The following is a 19175-nucleotide window of genomic DNA, read 5'->3' as shown; positions in this document are numbered from 1 at the left end:
TATGATGGCAGTTTTCATCATCCCTGGCTAATGGTTATGCTGATTGGGGCTGACTGGAGTTGCGGTCCAGTAAAACCTGGAAGGGGCATGATTTCCCCATTCCTGGGTTTCTATACATTTTATATGCAAATTTGCCTAGCATATGCATTTTTGCAAGCAATTTCCACCTAACAGAATGCATTTTTGTGTTATTTTCATATATATACACATTTTCTATGCGCCACAAAATTCGAAAAAGTGAGAATTTTGCAGGAGAGCTGTGTTTCAGTTCCTGGAAGTGCAAAGTTGGTAGATTCACATTAAAATACAAACCAAATGAATTCCTCCACCACCCCCATCCATAGTCAAGGCTGCTCCTACCACATAGCTGCTCACTCCCATAGCTGCTCACTCCCAAGATTAACCTTTACTTAGAACTGCAAAATCCATGGATTTATACAGTGTCAGCTGATAGCACTCCTTATGAACCTTTTTTTAAAAAAAATTTCCTTTCTCTGTAGGGAGATACACACTGCCTCATTTATAGGGTTATATTCCCAAAGGTCCACTGTGTGACATCCAGCATTCTGTAGGTAGTGGTGGCTATGGAGCTGTGATACCTTACAGTGGGTGCTCAGGAGGAAAAGGAGAGCAAATTGCAGGCATGGAGAGCAAGGGGAAGAAGAGAGTGAGTGCCTTTCGTCTGTTTGCATGGGCTTGACCTAGCCTGAGTAAATAGTGTTGGTCTAGTTCTCGCTGAGCCAAGCAATCCATTTATCATAATCCTATTGAGAAAAGACACAGTAAATCAAAGAGACAACCAGCCTGCAAACAAATTACATAGAGAGGTGTTGGCAAGAGTGGGAGATAAGAGAGCAGGAGGAGAACAGAAGAAAGAAAATTGAGAAACAATGCATCTTGGGAGAAAAAAGGAAGAGAAAGAACAGTTTGGTTGAGAAAAAGCTACAACAAAGAAATGGAGAATTCAATTTTAAATAAAAATACGAATCATTCACAGAAGTTCCTGTTAGAACCTGCACTAGGAGTGGTATTAAAGGACAGCCTTTGGCCATCACATGACCACCATATAAGTAGGCAGCCATAGACTTATCTAAAGGGGTTCACTACTGTCAAAGTCCATCTGCAAAGTTCCCCTTTAGCTAGAGCTCAGCTACAAGTGGATTCCATTGCAAGATGACTGCAAGGGATACTGCCCCAAATTTCATCCACAGATTTGCTGGGCTAAGGGGATTGCAAATAGATTTTTTTCCTGGACACAATGAAGACAGAAATGAATGCTGGACTTCCACTAGATTCCACTTTATTTCCTGAAGTGGCTTTTACATCGCATGAAAGATCACATAAAATGTGCTCTGAGGTTAGGGAGCATCAGGTAAACAGAATAAACCTTAAACAGTGTTTTCTGTTTTCATGAATGGACAGCATCCCTTACCTAGAGAGAAAAATACAGCAAATTACTGCCTCTTCTAGTGCTGGTTACATTGAAATCGTCGTACAGAAATCCACCTTGAGGCAGTCAGTAATGTTTTACTCTGAGCATTTATCAAAAAGGGCTAAAATATTAAATAGGTTCTAAATAAGCAGGTCTTTCTGCTTCTAGTGCACAAAAGGTCATTTTCCATTAAATTAGGGCTAAAATAATAATCTTCCTCAAGATAAAAAGCTGAAGGGATGTGATAGAGGAGTTCTGTAAAAGAAATATCGACAGAGATTGCTCACTATAGACATGCGCTGAGCTATTTATGCTTCTTAGGCCACATTAGATAGATGGTGAAAGCTATAGCTAAGAATATGCAATCAATAGAAAAGATTTCCCATTATTCATCCCAGCAAAAAGATTGTATATTTGAAAACACCAACTATAATACTTTCAAATCATGTAGGGGAAAACTCAGGCAGGTCCTTTAAAAATGATGTTTCTTCCTTGGGAATATTTTTCCATGTCTGCTACTCAGGGCCAAACTAGATGTAACACCATTCAGAAAGTTAACATTTTTGTGAATGATTTTTTTTTTATTTTTTTAGTGAAACAAGCACAGATGTCCCAATCCAGAACTTTGGCAGCAAAATCAGGAGCTTTAACTTTCCCCCCTACTGTGCACTTAAGTCCAGACCAGGGGCCCACACTAGTTTCCTGAATTAAAAGGAAGAATCCCATTTGAACCAATGGAAGCCTTCTTTCTAGCACGGAAGTCACAGGAGTCTGTTGAGAATCAAGTCAGCGGTGGGAGGAAAATGTGAAAATCCTCCTATGCCCACCAGGGTTCTGATTCTAGACCAAAAGAACTTTTTAAAAGCTGCCAACCACTCATGTAGCTGTGGACTGTGTAGTTGGCATCATGTCTAGGATGGCCCTCACCCTTAAAGCTCAAATGCACTCTCAAAATAGCAGGCAACTCTGGTGTCCTAACCTTGCCAACTGCCTGTTTACAAAGAAGGTTTAGTGCCAAACACTGCTTCACTTTAAACAACAATGGCAACAACCCATTACTTTTCAGTATGTTCATTCCCTCTAAATAACACAAAGAGCCTGGAGAAATAGTAAAATTGTCATAGGCCCATCAGAGTCCCATTGCTGAGCAAGCAGGGACTAGGAGTCTCTGAGGAACACTGGCCTGAGAGCAGAATCCACACCGGAAGTATATTCCAAAGGTCGGGCAGGCAGTAATCCACATAGTAAGACAGTCCAGAGATCAGGAAATCCAGATGATCACAGAATCAAGGGTCCAGATGGAGAGCAAGAAGCAGCAAAGTAGAGTCACAAACCACAGGGATTGTTTCCAGCATCTGATTGCTGCTGAGAACTATCTTTAAGAAGGCTGAAGCCAGCTAGTTCTAATCAGCGCCTTCTCCTCCTATCCTTGAAGGCCGATCAACTGCAAGTGGAGTCATTCCGCCTTCTCCCCCTTCAAGCTGCTGATTAGCAGGCGAAGCTGACTCCTGGCCCACGACAAATATACCCCAATTTCCATTTCAGTGCCTGAGAAAGAGCAGCGAGTCCTTTATACCTTTATTGGGAAGTCTGGGACTTCTTTCATCAGAAAGGTCTCCTCTGCATTTTTAGACCTGCTGGTGCTGGAAGCAAATGCATGAATGATTGAGATGTCTTCACATAGAGAGGTTGAGCTGATCAGAGAAGTGTAGAGGAGCATTATAGGCTAACCTAGTGTCCTCAAGGTATTTTGGATCCCATCAGCTGCATGGGCAATGGTCAGAAATGACTGGAGTGGTACTACAAAATATCTGGAAAGCATGAGGTTGGGGAAAACTGCCATAGGTAAATGTGGGTGGTTTGAAAGTGGTTTCAAATCTTCTCCTCAGCACAGTGTCCTGCCTTGGGCATGAACACTGTGATATTTATTTATTTAAAGTAGCTGTTCCCAACCTGGTGGCCTTCAGATGTTTTGGACTACAAGTCCCATCATGGTCAGTGTTGTAACAGTATCTGGAGAGCCACAGATTCCACATCCTTGCATCAGGAGCAGTTTCATGTTCTTCTGAATGTTCATAATAAGCATTCTCAATGCATAAGGTCCTTTTAGAGTTTCTGCTTACTTTCCTATACTTCTCACAAGGCTCCACCTGCCAGACTCCTTAAGAATATGAACCTGGGTCTCTGTGGCCAAACAGAACATTCTGATCATTGCGCCATATTAGCCTCTTTCTATCCCCCCCCCTCTTCATCAGCGTCATTCTTTTGGCCCGTGCCAGCAAAGAAAAGACTGCGAGGAGTAGGGTAACGTCAAAACATTTATCTAGACTTCATGACATTTCACAGTTTGCTTAGCAATTCAGCGTGATTCATTTTCTTGCACCATTTTCTCTAGGAAGGCTTCACACTTTCTTCAAAAACAGGTATTCCCCCAAACACACGCACACAAAATGCCAGTAGTGTAGAGAAAAGGGACAAAGTGGTCCTGCAGAGACAAACTACAGATGTAAGAACTTGCTCTCATGGCATGACTGCAACCAGCTGTTGCATCAATCAAAACAGATAATGTAGATTAGGGATGTTGGAGAATTCCATCAGAAATGGAAATTGGAGTGGAAATTGCCACAATTTGCATGCTCATCAGAGTCAGGAATGGAATTCATGCAAGCGAGTATGAGTGGTATTCACTATTATTTTTTTAGTCTGCAAACATTATGTAAATAATTGCATTGCATTCTGCATCGTTTTTGATGTTTGCCTTCCATTGAAATGTTGAAATTGACTGCATAATTAACTCCATTAGTTTCAGCAATAGTGGAAATGAAGATTAACCACACAGGTTTTAGCTGAAGCTGAACCACAGAAGAATGGAAACAGCACTGGTTGTGACAAACACTGAACACGACAGAAATTGCTCCCTCCTTACATCTCTAGTGTTAATCCTACAACATTCTTATTACAAAACAAATTGATTTCATCCCAAACATGCTAATTTGTATCCAAGGTTAGCTTCCTTAAGCTGTATGTAACAATAGTGTTTGCCACAAATACACAGGTACCCAGCTACACCATTTATGAAAGTTGGGTGATATTTCTATTTATTGTCAACTTTGAGCAATGTTGGCTGGCTACAATACAGAAATGAAAAAGTAATATCATTACCTACAACGGGCTACTCTAACAAAAGGTTTTGTATCTCATTTATTTGGTGCAAAATTGTTTAGCTGGCTCTTCTGCACAGAGAAGTTTATTTTTGTGGTACATTAGCACACTCTATGACTTTTAAGAGCTTACGAGCCAACTGGTAGTTATCATTCCCCTTTCGAAAGCTCAAACTGCTGTTGTGAAATATGAGCAAAAATTTACGAGGGAGGCAGCAGAAGGGCTGCTCTTGTAACTCCAACAGATCAAAGCCTGAAACATGTTCGCCCCTAGACTCTGAATCACAACTTTTTATTGCAAAAGTCATCTGTGCATATGCTGTGGTATGTTCCATATAGCTCCTCTTATCAGTCAGGGCCAAACTACACATTATGTGGGAGAACATGATGACTGGCTCTCCTGACATTTCTTTCTTCTCCTAAAATCAGTTAATAGTGGGTGTGGTGGGGAAGGCAGCCATGGCAATGGCTCACCTCTCCAAAAGGGAAGGGAGAATGTGATGCTAACATCCAGTACTAAGATGAAAGTCTACTAGGCTTGTGTGCTGAGCACACTGCTTTGTGGAATTGAGTCATGGGCAACTAACACCCGCCAGTAGCAATGCCTCAATACCTTCCACATGCACTACGTCAAGAAGATTTTGGACATCACATGGCAGTTTAAGAGTCTTAAACAAGGATGTGCTCTCCCAAGCCCACATTGCACTCCTGTCTCATCAACAACTATGCTGGCTTGGTCATGTACACAGACTGCAAAATGGCAGGATCCCCAAGGATGTGCTCTACAGCGAACTGGCTTCAGGCCCCCGGCCCCCAGCAGACCAAATGTAATTTGAAGGCTGTCAGCATCAACCCTGCCATTTGGGAATCCTTTACAGATGACCACAGTGCCTGGTATACATCCATACCAGTGACTAGAGGAGAAATGACCACTGGGAAGAGCACACAGAGGAGAGCTGCCATGGCGCATCTTGCAATAGCACAACCAGACACCTTCATCTGCTCCAGCTGCAACAAAACATGTCTCTCCCATGTCCATCTCTACAGCCACAGCAGGCACTGTAACTTTCCAATGGTGTGACTTCTCTCCCAAAGGTGCACTCCTCCAATGTCTCCCAAGACAGGCGGATGCCAACAACTGCCTCCAGCTGTGGAGACAGAGCATAGCCATCATGGCTAGCAGTCTTCAATAGCCCTCTACTCCAAGAATTCATCTAATCTTCGTTAAAAGCCATCTAGATTAGTGGCAATCACTGCCTCCTGCGGCTGTGTCTATAAAGATTATATAACCTGACGCAGAAGCCAGAATATCTACATAAGAATAGAATGCAAATCACAGGGTAGCATCAATTAGGATTCATGGAGACCCATAATAGTCATAATCTGTTTGTTTATATACTGTGTTCTCAAAGCTGTTCACAGAACAGGCAATCTGAGAACAGTAGCCATAACAAATAAAAACTATACTACAACAATTGCAATTCAGAGAAGACATATGAAAAGTTTAAATGAGCATGAAATGTACCAATAAGTCACTTAACAAATTATTCATTACCAATAATATTAAGATTAAACCTACATTAAGCAAGTCATTCAGCAGTTATATTTAGCGACCTAACAATTAGATAGCTTGCTCAAATCACACTAGCAGCAAAAGAGGAAAATATAGAATTAAGGAAACTGAAGTCTCCTTAGCACTAGTCTCCAACCATGCATACTATATTGCGATACACAAGCCCAGTAAAGATGTCAAACAACAGCCCCCACTTCGTCCTGAAAAAACCCACCCACCCACCCCCACACACTGGGATTCCAAATCTAGCCCCAAAGCAAACTGCATGAAATCCACAAGGAACTTCAGACAGCTCACCCTCTCCCAACAGTAAGAGACCCTTCTCTCATCAGGGTTCCCTCTCCTGGGCCAAGAAAAGGTACCCTTATTCTTATGGCAACTGCCCTCCTAGCAGTCCTCAGGGAGAAGAACCCAAGAAGGAGAAAGGTGGAGAAAGTCTCTCACCTGGCAGATGTCGCCATTAAAAGGGCATTGTGCTAAAGGCAGCACAACAGCTTTCACACACCAGAAGGAGTCCCATGGCTGATGGCATTGTGTCAACCACCACTCCACTTTTTTATAACTAGACCACAAAGTCCCCACTCAGTTCTTCTGGAAAGGCTCCTCAGACTGAGGGTGAGGCATGGCAAACAGCTATACCAAGCTGGCAGGCACAGAATCACACACACACACACACACACACACGTCCTTTCTCTATGGATGGGGAACCTTTGGTCCATCAGATGTGGTTGGGCTCCATCAGCCCCAGCTAGCATGTCCAGAAATTATGGGAGTTGCCCTCCAGGACATCTGCATGTCCACAGGTTTCCCATCTCAGTTCTACTCATGCTACCATCATGAACCCTGGTCCAGTCCACAGATCTTGCCTCAATAATCTTCTCTATGCTTCCTTTCTTCCTCCCAGGCACCCTCTTCACACTTCTCTATCTTTAGCTACTTTTGCAGGCCAGCAATTGTCTTTAGGCTTCTTCTTTATTAAAAATCTGCATTATATACTTATCTGGGTTCTTCCCTTGCTCCTCTCACTCCTTCTCTCTATTATAGCCACACAGTCCCAAAATAAGTGCTAGCAACTAAAAATGAAGATTATCAGGATTTACAGGAGGCACCATATCTCAACGCTGCATGTCCCAGCCTGCCGGTAGGCAGCATGTAAAACAACCACTTCCCTGGGTATAGTTCTCAAGCTCTCCCTGTGCAAAGCAGCGCACAGCTGGTTTCCCTCTCAGGACAGGGCAGCAGCATTTGGTGATTTCATCAGCAGTACCATATGACCCTTGAAACTTGTAAATACAATGATCAAAAAGACTCTCAAGTGTTGGTGTTAATAGAGCATGAAGCATTTACTGTAGGTGCAATATTTAAGATCAATATAAGCACAAAGTACGGCGGGTGTTTCAGGGATTTATTGTCAGCAGAAACATTCTAATGCCCTCGTTAAATTTTCATCTCCAGCCAGATAACTTCTTAAGACTCCAGCCAACAAAGCCTATCTGATCAGTTCCCTCTCCGACCTTTACTAACGCAATGACGGCTCCTCCCAAAACCTAGCCCCAGGGAAACATCTGCCTTTTTGATGTTGTCCAAGTGCAGGGCCCCTAAAGCTTTCCAGATTTTTTGATACATAGGACCACAATCACTTACTCCACAGAAATCCTGTCTGAATGCTGCCGTGCTTCAAACACTTCCAGCAAGAAAGCCTTTTAGTACGTATCTATCTCACAAATGTTAACAATACATGTTCTACTTGCAAACACGTGTTTCAAAATATGCAGCGGTTACAGATGCACAGCCTACAGGGAGCTTCCGAAAGGACACAAAGGGTGGTCACTTACGCATCACCAAAAATGAAGATGAAACGAGGATGCAGGTTTGCATATGCTAATTTGTATGTATAGACGCAAATACATAAATGATTACAATTTAAATGTAAGTGCAGTGTGACAAACACACACATATCATAGATGTACAGCCATATTAGGTGCTGCATGTCATGGGCAAGTATCACATGAAGTGGCCTTTGCCCTTAGGTGGCCTTTGCCCATTGATTATGGCTAAAGTAGTGCAGAAGTAGTGCAGATCATTGTGGAAGACAGGAGTGCCTGGCGTGCTCTGGTCCATGGGGTCATGAAGAGTCAGACACGACTAAACGACTAAACAACAAAGTGTAGATCATTGTTGATGAGTTAACAGCATGGACAAGGAAACGGCAACTGCTAAGAGCTAAAGTACTTTCAATAAGAAGGGAAGGGATTCTGAACAGTTGCCAAAACACATGAACCTTTTCTATTATAGAGATTCTACGCTAAAGATGATAATCTCCTAAATCACTATAGCAATGACAATGGGGGGGGGAAAGGAGAGAGGAGTTTAAGAATGCAAACATTTAATAATCACTAAGTTAAACCACACTGGCCGCTTCAATGCTTATTTAACACATGAGTCTTTGGAAGTGGCAAAAGCTTTTAACAATGTGATCCTATGCATGTTTACTCAGAAGCTGGTCCCACTCATTTCAGTGGGACTCACTCCCGAGAAAGAAGAGCATTGCATTGAACACAGTGGGACTTGCTTTCAAATAAGCATGCAAAGAATTGCCTTGCAGGAGTAGGTAATTGATAGATGAATTGGGCTGCAGTGTTTAACTGATTGGTCAGTTAGACTGGTGAATTAAAATGACTTTTTCTCAACTAAACATATGCCCTGATTAAAAATGGAATATGAGTGTGTGTGTGTGTGTGTGTGTGTGTGTGTGAACACAGACATTCCTCTTTCTTTCTCATACAGAGGTGGGAAAGCCAGTTCCAAGATTATGCCTGCCATTATATTATTGTGCATTACCTAAACACAAAAAGACAGAGTCTCTTGCTTCATAGCAACTTTTTAAATTCAAATGCAGTTTTTGCTAATTTAATTAATTCATCAATCAACTAAAATGCATACAATTAATCAGCTATGGTTTCCTTAGTGAGGTTTCGGCCTGAAACAGGAGTTAAGACTACATCCTTCCTCCTGTCTGAATACCAACAGGAAAAAAAGCCAGTATGAGCAATATGCATGTGTTAAAATAAATAGGAGAAAAAGCTTTGAAATGGAATGAGAAATGGAAATGCTGCAACAAAACAAACAATGGAAGCAAAAGAGCCGTGCGGTTTCATCAAGATGCAAGGAGGCCCCCTTACTCCTGTTATCTGCACAGTTTTCACTTTATCAACCACCGCAAGCTGGCAAGTGTTCCAAACATCTTTCCTTTCTCTGTACCATATGGAGTGAGAGAGGGGTGCAAATGAGGAAAGAAGCAGGAGAAGTAAAAAAAACAGAACTGTCCTGGTAACATGAGGACATCAAAGTACAGTGGTACCTCGGGTTACATACGCTTCAGGTTACAGACTCCACTAACCCAGAAATAGTACCTCGGGTTAAGTACTTTGCTTCAGGATGAGAACAGAAATTGTGTGGCGGCGGCAGGAGGCCCTATTAGCTAAAGTGGTGCTTCAGGTTAAGAACAGTTTCAGGTTAAGAACGGACCTCCGGAACGAATTAAGCACTTAACCCGAGGTACCACTGTATAGCACTTGGTACTGTCTGCTCTGCAAGATGCAGCCGGACTCAGCAGCAACAAAAGGGACACCAGACCCCATGGAAGCTTCTTCCACACTTCTACTTTTCATGCCAACCACCCGCCCCATCCTGTACAGCCAAGATCTCCTTAAATATACTGTACAGTGGTACCTCGCAAGACGAATGCCTCGCAAGACAAAAAACTTGCTAGACAAAAGGTTTTTCCGTTTTCGATTTGCCTCGCAAGACGAATTTCACCTATGGGCTTGCTTCGCAAGACGAAAACGTCTCGCGACTTTGTTTCCTTTGTCTAAAAACAAAGACATGTTTTGTTTATAAAGTTAATTTATTTTCCCTTCAATTTTTGAACTGCTCTTTACAGTATGTGTGACTTTAAAGAGCAGTTAATAAACTGTTGTTGTACCAAATTTGGCTTTGTTTGGACTTTTTTTGACCATAGGAACGCATTAATTGATTTTCAATGCATTCCTATGGGATTTTGTGATTCGCAAGACGAAAAATTCGCTAGACGACAAAACTTGCGGAACGAATTAATTTCGTCTTGCGGGGCACCACTGTATAATCCAAGCATACACATTTAACACACATTTATGAACTTAGCACATTTTAATCCTGCTCTTTTCCAAAGAGCTCAAGGTGGCATTCTACTCCACCCCACTTCCCATCTTATCCTCACAACAACCCTGCTGGGTAGACTGAGCTGCAAAAGTGTGACTGGCTCAAGGTCACCTAACAAATATCACAGGGATTTAAACTCACCTCTCTGTGGCCCAAGGGCTATTTCATACAACCTATTTACTGAGCAGTCTTCCTGATTTGCTTGCACAAAGCTGATGCTTCATTTTGATATGTTGCAGGGTGGTGCTGTGGTCTAAACCACAGAGCCTAGGGCTTGCCAATCAGAAGGTCGGCGGTTCAAATCCCCGAGACAGGGTGAGCTCCCATTGTTTGGTCCCAACTCCTGTCCACCTTGCAGTTCGAAAGAACGTCAAAGTGCAAGTAGATAAATAGGTACCGCTCCAGCGGGAAGGTAAACAGCGTTTCTGTGTGCTGCTCTGCCAGAAGTGGCTTTGTCATGCTGGCCACATGACCCAGAAGCTGCCTGTGGACAAACTCTGGCTCCCTCGGCCAGTAAAGCGAGATGAGCTCCGCAACCCCAGCGTCATCCATGACTGGATCTTATGGCCAGGGGTACCTTTACCTTTAGGGTGGCTATATGGCAGACAGAGTTCGTCCTGATTTGCTTGTGAGGTGGTTACACAACTTTCCATTACAGTTGTACCTCGGGTTAAGTACTTAATTCGTTCTGGAGGTCCGTACTTAACCTGAAACTGTTCTTAACCTGAAGCACCACTTTAGCTAATGGGGCCTCCTGCTGCTGCTGCTGCTGCTGCTGCGCCGCCGGAGCACAATTTCTGTTCTCATCCTGAAGCAAAGTTCTTAACCTGAAGCAATATTTCTAGGTTAGCGGAGTCTGTAACCTGAAGCGTACGTAACCTGAAGCATATGTAACCCGAGGTCCCACTGTATTCATTCATTTGGACCATACTTTTCCATGCATTTCTCTGTCACTTTCCAAACTTGCAAGGAGTCTGGGGCTTCCTCGTTTTGAGAAAGAGGATATGATACCCCCTCAGGTGACAGGACACTTTATTCCACTTTAAATGTGCAAACGTAAAGGTCTGGTAGGTAATTGCATCACTGCCACAAAATACTGGCAGTCTGGAGGAGTCCCCAGCTTGACACTCTAACCCCAAGGGGACTGGCAAAGCAGTCTAATCGGCTATTGGTCAGACTAGTTTGCCAGTCTGATCAGCTATTGTTACAGTAAGGAGGATTAGTGGTGTGGTCAGGGAGAGAGGGCATGGCTTGGCAAGAATCCACCAGCTTGGTTTCAGATTGTGGCCCAGAGTTTCCATACCCCATTACCAAATCATACTGGCTGTGGGTACCATACCTGCTTTCCTATCCTCTTGATCAGACACCGTGAAAGACTGCTATCACATGCAGAAAACGGCCTGCCAATTCCACCCAGTATGACAATATTGTTGCTCTCATTTGGACTACACAAATTGGACTTGACTGCACCAGATCAAAACAATGTGAGAGAAGTTAAATTCATACCAGTTTCCAGTATCTAAATTTCAAAACTCCCTGGATTCTAGGGAAATGTCTTCTGAATAGCTCAGCTTGGTAGAGCATGAGCCTCTTAATCCCAGGGTCATGGGTTCAAGCCCCTGGGGTCCCTTCCAACTCTACAATTCTATGTGGAATTTCCTTTCTACGTGGAAGTTTTTCTTGCCCCATGACCTTAGTATGCAACTCATCACCAAATCTCATGGGCAAGGATCACTTGCATGATTCACTTGCATGTATTGATGGACAACTATATCAATTTAATATGGTTCTTTTTAAAGAAAAGAGTGGTGTGCAATAAAGGATGCTACTAGCACAGCTTGCCTGTTTTACTTCTGCCCAGTTTATAGTTCCATGTGCACTTCAACCGTATGCATGTTTTAACCACCAGGAATCTCAGCATGTTCAGTGGGACTTAACTCCCACGTAAGCTTACAATAGTAATTTAGTGGTGAAGCATCTGTTTTCCATGGAGAAGGTGCCAGGTTCAATCCTTGGCATCTCCTGGCTGGGCTGGGAACATCCACTGCCTGAAACCCTAGATAGCTGCTGAGTGTCAGTGTTGATAGTACTGAGCTAGATGGACCAACCGCCTGACTCAGTCTCAGACAGCTTCCAATATGCAGAAGAGTCATGAACAGAAGGAATCAGCAGGTGTCAGCAGCCTGGCAAATTTGGATAGCTTCCCAAACATTGCATTGCCACAACTAGAGTCAGAGCACAGGTCACATGGAGTTTTTCCCAATACAATTCCCCTGGCTATCTCAGCAGATGGGTTTTGCTCATGCTCAAGGTCTGACTGATTCCTGTATTTGGAATTGGAAAGGCGTTTTTCCTCCAAGTCAAAGAGATCAGCAATTGCAGAGATTGTCATCAAGAACTACTGCTCCATACCTCTTCCTGCTTCCTGTTAGTGGCACCCTGAAATCTGGACTGTATTGTTGCGCCTACCTATTACGACTGCATGGAAGCTGCCAGCATAAGAACATAGGAAGCAAAGGGGGGCGGTCTATAGCTCAGTTGGTTAGAGCATGGTGCCGATAATGCCAAGGTTGCAAGTTCAATCCCTGTATGGGACAGCTACATATTCTTGCATTGCAGGGGACTAGATGATCTTTGGAGTCCCTTCCAATTCTATGATTCTAAGACCTTTTTGTCCCCCTTGCACAATCGCCACCAATGTTATATGATTCTTTGGGTTCTGTGTGTACAGAGGGAGGCTGCTTTGCTCTCTGGCTTTGTTTCTCAGATTGCTTGAACAAATAAAGGAAGAAATGTGGCATTGTGCAGAGAAAGCGAAACTGAGAGTAAGCGAAAAAACAAAGAACGAAAATCTGGCGGGGAGGGAGGGAGAAGGTTGGCATACCCTGTGTCTGAAAGGAACAAAGAAGAGAGCAAGAAAGAGGCTGCAGCGGTTCAAAGTGAAGGAATTCTCCCTGACGCCTGGGTAATGAAACATGAGCTTTGCATGCTCTCTCCCTGACATTCCATGATTGCTGAGCACAAATAAGAACCTGCAGAACAGGGGATTAATTGAGGGGGGTGGAGAGCGAGGAGCAGGGATGAGGCTGTGAACAAAGAAAACTAACAGCATCCAAAGCAGGAGCAAAGCAGCAGGAAGATACCTCTGCAGCATCCCAATAGGAAAAGGGATACAAATGTTGATAAGTACATGCAGAGGAGGGTAAAGGGTTAAAAAAACAGTATTTTATTGGGGAAATGCCAGTCTATTCTTCCAATATCAAATCCAGTCTGAGTTCAAATTGAGACAGCAGACCAGTGCTTCTCTAATAAAATATTGTGATTGTTACCATCTTTCTAACCTGCAAAGAGTCACATAACACTCTCTCGCACACAAATACATATCCTTTCCCCTATTTCTACACATGCTGGTCTTTCAAATCCACCCTGGCATCAGCACTTGACATCCTTGGGTACCCTGGTCTCCCCACACTGAGTGGATGGGTCAGGTAACTGCCAGCCATTTTAAATTTCCCATAATGCCTTAATCTCATGTTGCTTAAGAGCGTTGTGGGAACTGAACAGGGCAACTGGGAGCTTGCAAAGGGCCCCTTTCAAACCTGAAACCAATCCTGCTTAAAAAGAGGACAGGACTATAACTTAAGCACCATCTGTACTCTAAGGTAAGAAGCAGAAAGAGCATGGGTTATAAACTGTATTGCTCAATGCTACATATTTCTCAAAATCCAATACCAACATTGAATTGGGCAGTATGAAGACTCAGGCACAAACCATAACTGCACCAATGTTTGCATTTGACTGTGGTGCAGTGACCAAGGCTCTGTTGTGTATCAATATGCAACTAATGTATGGCTAATGCACAACTGAGTCACAGCAGAGTTCTATCTGCATCAGTAAACTGTGTATCATCATCTCACAGCTAATGTAAAACCAACTAGCAAATTTGCAGAGGCTGACTAACGCTTGCAAGATTATCTTTTGTAAGAAAATTTATATTTTCTGTTAAATTCTGCAGTATTTTTTCAACAGGTGAAATTAGATGCCACTAAGAGAATTATCATTTTATCATATGGCAGCAATAGGACAAGGTAAGGGTCTACTATACTAACAGCCTTACATATGCCTTCTACAATCATTTATAAAATGCTACCTTTAAAAAGTAACTTCCAGAAAACTGCACCAGGTACATTTTTATTTTTTATCACCATCCTTCTACATTTGTTGTTTTGGTTCACATGCCACGTTAAACCATGGTTTAAACAAACCTTTGTTCAGAAGCCATGGCTTAGCTTTACATCTGATGTCTCGACTATAGTTTGTCAACTGTGGTTTGCAAAAATAAGTCATGAGTCGTTGTTGTCTTAGCATTACAGGCAAACATGGGAACTTCCTTAACTAATGTTTAAGTGTGGTTTGTTTAGTCACCCCAGTGCAATTATGCACCAAGCAACAGAGCCATTAGGCAAGAGCAACTAGAAAAAGAAGCCTCTCTCGATGCTCAACTCCTCTTGCTGGCATTTTCCCCCAAAGCTGACATCACTGATAACTGAAAAACACGCAAGCACTTCCTCTTCTGCTTATATTTGATGCAGCATCTGCTGCATCTGTCTTATGTGATTGTGAAGTGAAGTTATTGCAAAAAGACCTTCTAAGTGTGTTATATTTGTGCTGTTAGGGTCAGGGGTTCAGGCAGGTGGATGTTCACACCACTGTAGGGTTGCACAGATGGAAGCAGCTGGGATTTTACCAGACTAAGTTCTGCAGCTGAAAAGGGGTTGCATTTTAACACAGAGAAATGGAAAAATCAAGAGGTGCTCATATGAGTTGTGGAGTAAAGTCACGGGCAGGGTGGGGAGGGTGAAGTCCTATTTCAAAACAAAGGCACTTTCTCCAAGTAGGAAATGGTAACAAGAGCTGCAATTTTACTCTTTGACAGCAAGGCAAAGAAATAAAATACAAAACAACTAGCAGAGCAAGTGTTGAGCTAAGATGGGGAGGGGGGTTCAATATGAGGTTGTGTTCCTGATATTAATTACATCTAACAGATGAAACAACTTAGGCGTGCATTAGGAAAAGCAGTCTATCAAATTCCATGGCAGTGGAGGGGTAGGAGATGTGAGTGGCTCCAACATAGTTGATGCTCAGTCATCTCAAAGCATAAATTCACGGTATCAATTTATGGAAGAAAGAAAAATAAAAAGTGCAGTTGCAGAACACAGGAGTGGAAGAAAAGGGTTCAAAGACTTCTCCAGCTGCAAAGAAGTAGGGGCATTTCTTTCTTGGTGGAACAGAGCGGGTGCTTGATGACAGGTGCCAAAGGTCACCTAGACTCTTGCAGGTACACCCTCACTCTTGCAGCCAACCAATGCAAAGGAAAATGGTGACAAACTGCTGCAATGCCAAAACTTGGGTGCCACCAACTCTTAAGGGATGTTGGGCGGAGAGGCAGCGGAGGGCTAGAACAAAATAGGGTAGAACCATAGTTACTTCGATCAACTGCAGAACATCCTTTTGCTTAAGCATGGCTTGTTCAACAAACCATGGTTTTAAAATGGTTTAACATGGTATGCTAACTGAACCACTGAGCCAAACAAAGATCTCTCTCTAAAACTAAAAGACCAGCATGCAACTGATTCCATTTTCTCCACCATACCACTGTTTTATCAGCAAAGAAACTCAGTACTTTATCAACACCATAAGAATAACAAGGGAAAGGGGTGATTTATCTGAAACAGATCTTGGTAATTCTATCTAATGTTTTCCTTTTTTTAAAAAAAAAAACCCATATGGCATAACCTTCCCGAAATAAAAACTTCAAATAGGAAGGGGGAGCCTTCCCCAGGTTTCATTAGAGATGCAAAGATATTTCTTTCAGTTCTCTAGTTTTATTGAGAAGCAGATGTAAAGCTGCTTCTGGATTTGTTTTTAAACTGCTGGAGAGTGTAGCCGCTGTGACACAGCAAGGGAAATTTTTTAGGCAAAACAAGAGATTAAGGCATCAGGCTCACGTTACCCAATTCCAACACTCACCTCTGATTTATGGTGGGGTCCTATCTTCAACTTACACCAACTGTGTGAAGGGACGATTGCAAATAAATCCACTAGCCTGGCATAAATTCAAGTTATGGTAGCGTAATGATGCGATCATGAGCGGGAGAAGGAAGAGCTTGGATGTGGAAAGGGTAGGGAGGCTCATAGGACTAACTACAGTGGTACCTCGGGTTACATACGCTTCAGGTTACAGACTCCGCTAACTCAGAAATAGTGCTTCAGGTTAAGAACTTTGCTTCAGGATGAGAACAGAAATCGTGCTCCGGTGGCGCGGCAGCAGCAGGAGGCCCCATTAGCTAAAGTGGTGCTTCAGGTTAAGAACAGTTTCAGGTTCAGTACGGCCTCCGGAACGAATTACCGTAAGTACTTAACCCAAGGTACCACCATAGTTGAGTTAAAGTGTCTGATCATCTCTGCTGGGCCTTAAGGCCTGTCTCCTTACCATCATATGGTGATGAAAGCAAAATAGGAGACATGTAGAGTCCAGTTCTGTGTGCACTTTACCATTTACTCCAGATCCAGTTGAGTCCCATCCCTGGTGTTTGAGGGAGAGCACACATGACGTTAACCACAATCCATATGTATCCTGTAGTTTCTTGAGAAATACTCCTGCTTGATGCATTTTCCCTCAAACCAGCTTCCATCTGATTTGAAAATGCATGTATGAGAGGCTACCATATGTGGTGGAAATGTAAAGTTATTAAGAAGGCCTGGGAGGTAACATATAAAGATTTGAAGAGAATGTTGGAAATGATGTTTGTTTTTTTTAAAAAAAAACAACCCAACAACCCAGAAGCTATGATTTTGAAAGGTACAGGACCTAATGGATTTATTTATTCCTGCATCTGAGAGTGGATGCCAGGCGAAGAGCAGCCCATCCCTGCAGAAGGAAGAAGCTACCGCCAAAGAAGATCAGAAAAACAAATTAATGAAACATGCAGGACATATTAGACAATTTGAAACCCAAGAAATAAAAGGACATTGCGTTTTTAAACATATATGGGAAAATGTTTAATGCATACTTTGCAAGCTTTGTGTATAGGTTTTTACATTAGTTGAACTTCTAAAGGTCACTTGTTATAACATGAATAAGGCTTTAAAATTGGACAGTTAAGAATATAATATTTTATGGACGTGCATGAGTAAGTATATAATAATGGAACCAGGAGGGGGAGTGGAGGGAAGTTTGATTTAATTTTTTTTATGATGTTCTTTTCCTTTTTGTTTTTATAAAATTAATAAATTGCGTCTAAAAAATCGATTTGAAAATGCAAGGCATGGTTCAGCTGAGGTGTGTACATTGGAGACAGCCATTGCACCTGCACAAATGACAGCTTCCTTGAATAGGACTTCATGGGTGGGTGGAAACAAATCAGGTAATGCACATCAGGGGAAGACACCCCCTCTCTGGTGTGGACAGCACTCTTTAGTGCATGGGTAGGCAAACTAAGGCCTGCGGGCCGGATCCAGCCCAATCGCCTTCTAAATCCAGCCCGCGGACGGTCCAGGAATCAGCGTCAGTGGCGTAGCATGGGTTGTCAGCACCCGGGGCAAGGCAAGTAATTTGCGCCCCCTAACCCGTGGATTTGCACCCCCTAACCCTAACCCCCAGATGTTGCGCCCGGTGCGGCCAGCCCCCCATGCACCCCCCACGCTACGCCACTGATCAGCGTGTTTTTGCATGAGTAGAATGTGTTCTTTTATTTAAGATGCATCTCTGGGTTATTTGTGGGGCATAGGAATTCATTCATTTTTTTTTTCAAAATACAGTCCGGCCCCCCACAAGGTCTGGGGGACAGTGGACCGGCCCATGGCTAAAAAAGTTTGCTGACCCCTGCTTTAGTGAAAGAGTGCTTTGTACAACAGAAGGACTTTGGACAACCAAAGAGAATAGCAGATGCAGGAAGGACACTTGTGTTTTATTGTTCAGCTACTATTCCAGGACACCAAATGCGAGCATCTACCAGAAACCTTACCTCCAGTCCAGAAGCTGGGGAGGCAAAAACAAAAGTATGCCACACAGACAAGAAATGGAGAAGGATTGGGGGAAGGGGGGATTTCATGCCTCCAAGAAGCACCATTCATCTCCACCACTTCACTACTGAGGAAGAAGATAGGGGCAGCATCTTCAAACAACAGATTGTCTCCTCGTCCCCTGCCCCCCTCTTGTAATTTACTCTTTTTACTTAGCAGAGACTAACCGTGTCCCTAAGACAGAGAACACTGACTAAGGCTGGAACCCTAACTCTCCTTACCTGGGAGTAAGCCCATTAAATTTAATAGGTGGCCAACCACATGTCTGCGGGAAACAAGTGAGCAGAACATGACCACAGGAGCATTCTCCCCTCCCGTGCTTATCAGCAACTGATATTTCAAAAGGGTAAGACCCTGTTGGACACAACCTTCCAAAGTAAGAATAAGAATAAGAAGAATAAGAATATCTTTATTGTCATTGCCCCCTTCGGGGACAACGAAATTACCCACACCATCGATTCAAAAGGATAGCCAAGCACTTTACTCCAACTCTTGGTACAGCTAGCCACATAAACACCTCTGACATATTCTTCCTTACAGGCCAAGAGCAAGGAGGCATGCAGTGGAACAAGCAGGAACTTCAGATGGTGTTGCAGTGTCAAAAGGACAGGTGAGCATTGTGCTGACAGTAACGTGTTCTCCCACATTCAGATATTGACTGCACAACCGAGAGAAGAGGTGATAGCTGCATTCAGGCTTTGCCATAGAGCAGGCATCCCCAACC

The 19175-nt window shown here is 43.1% G+C and overlaps 1 protein-coding gene across 17 annotated transcripts in view; it reads right to left on the bottom strand.

Annotated features, from left to right (window-relative positions):
• Positions 1 to 19175, bottom strand: part of EPHB1 (EPH receptor B1) — a 355581-nt gene that overhangs the window by 245050 nt on the left and 91356 nt on the right. For 4 of the 17 annotated variants that reach the window (XM_082221749.1, XM_082221750.1, XM_082221751.1 and 1 more), the window contains exon 3: positions 16860 to 16952. The exons of the other annotated variants lie outside the window; for them this stretch is intronic. In XM_082221749.1, the coding sequence (XP_082077875.1) occupies positions 16860 to 16893 (34 nt within the window). In that variant the 5' untranslated portion in view covers positions 16894 to 16952. The remainder of the gene's footprint in view (positions 1 to 16859; positions 16953 to 19175) is intronic. 17 annotated transcript variants of the gene reach the window in all.

The sequence above is a fragment of the Podarcis vaucheri genome (assembly GCF_965113315.1).
Source record: "Podarcis vaucheri genome assembly, chromosome: 5".
Lineage (NCBI taxonomy): Eukaryota > Metazoa > Chordata > Lepidosauria > Squamata > Lacertidae > Podarcis > Podarcis vaucheri.
Note: the sequence above shows the minus strand (reverse complement) of the source record. Positions and strands in the feature narration are given on the sequence as shown.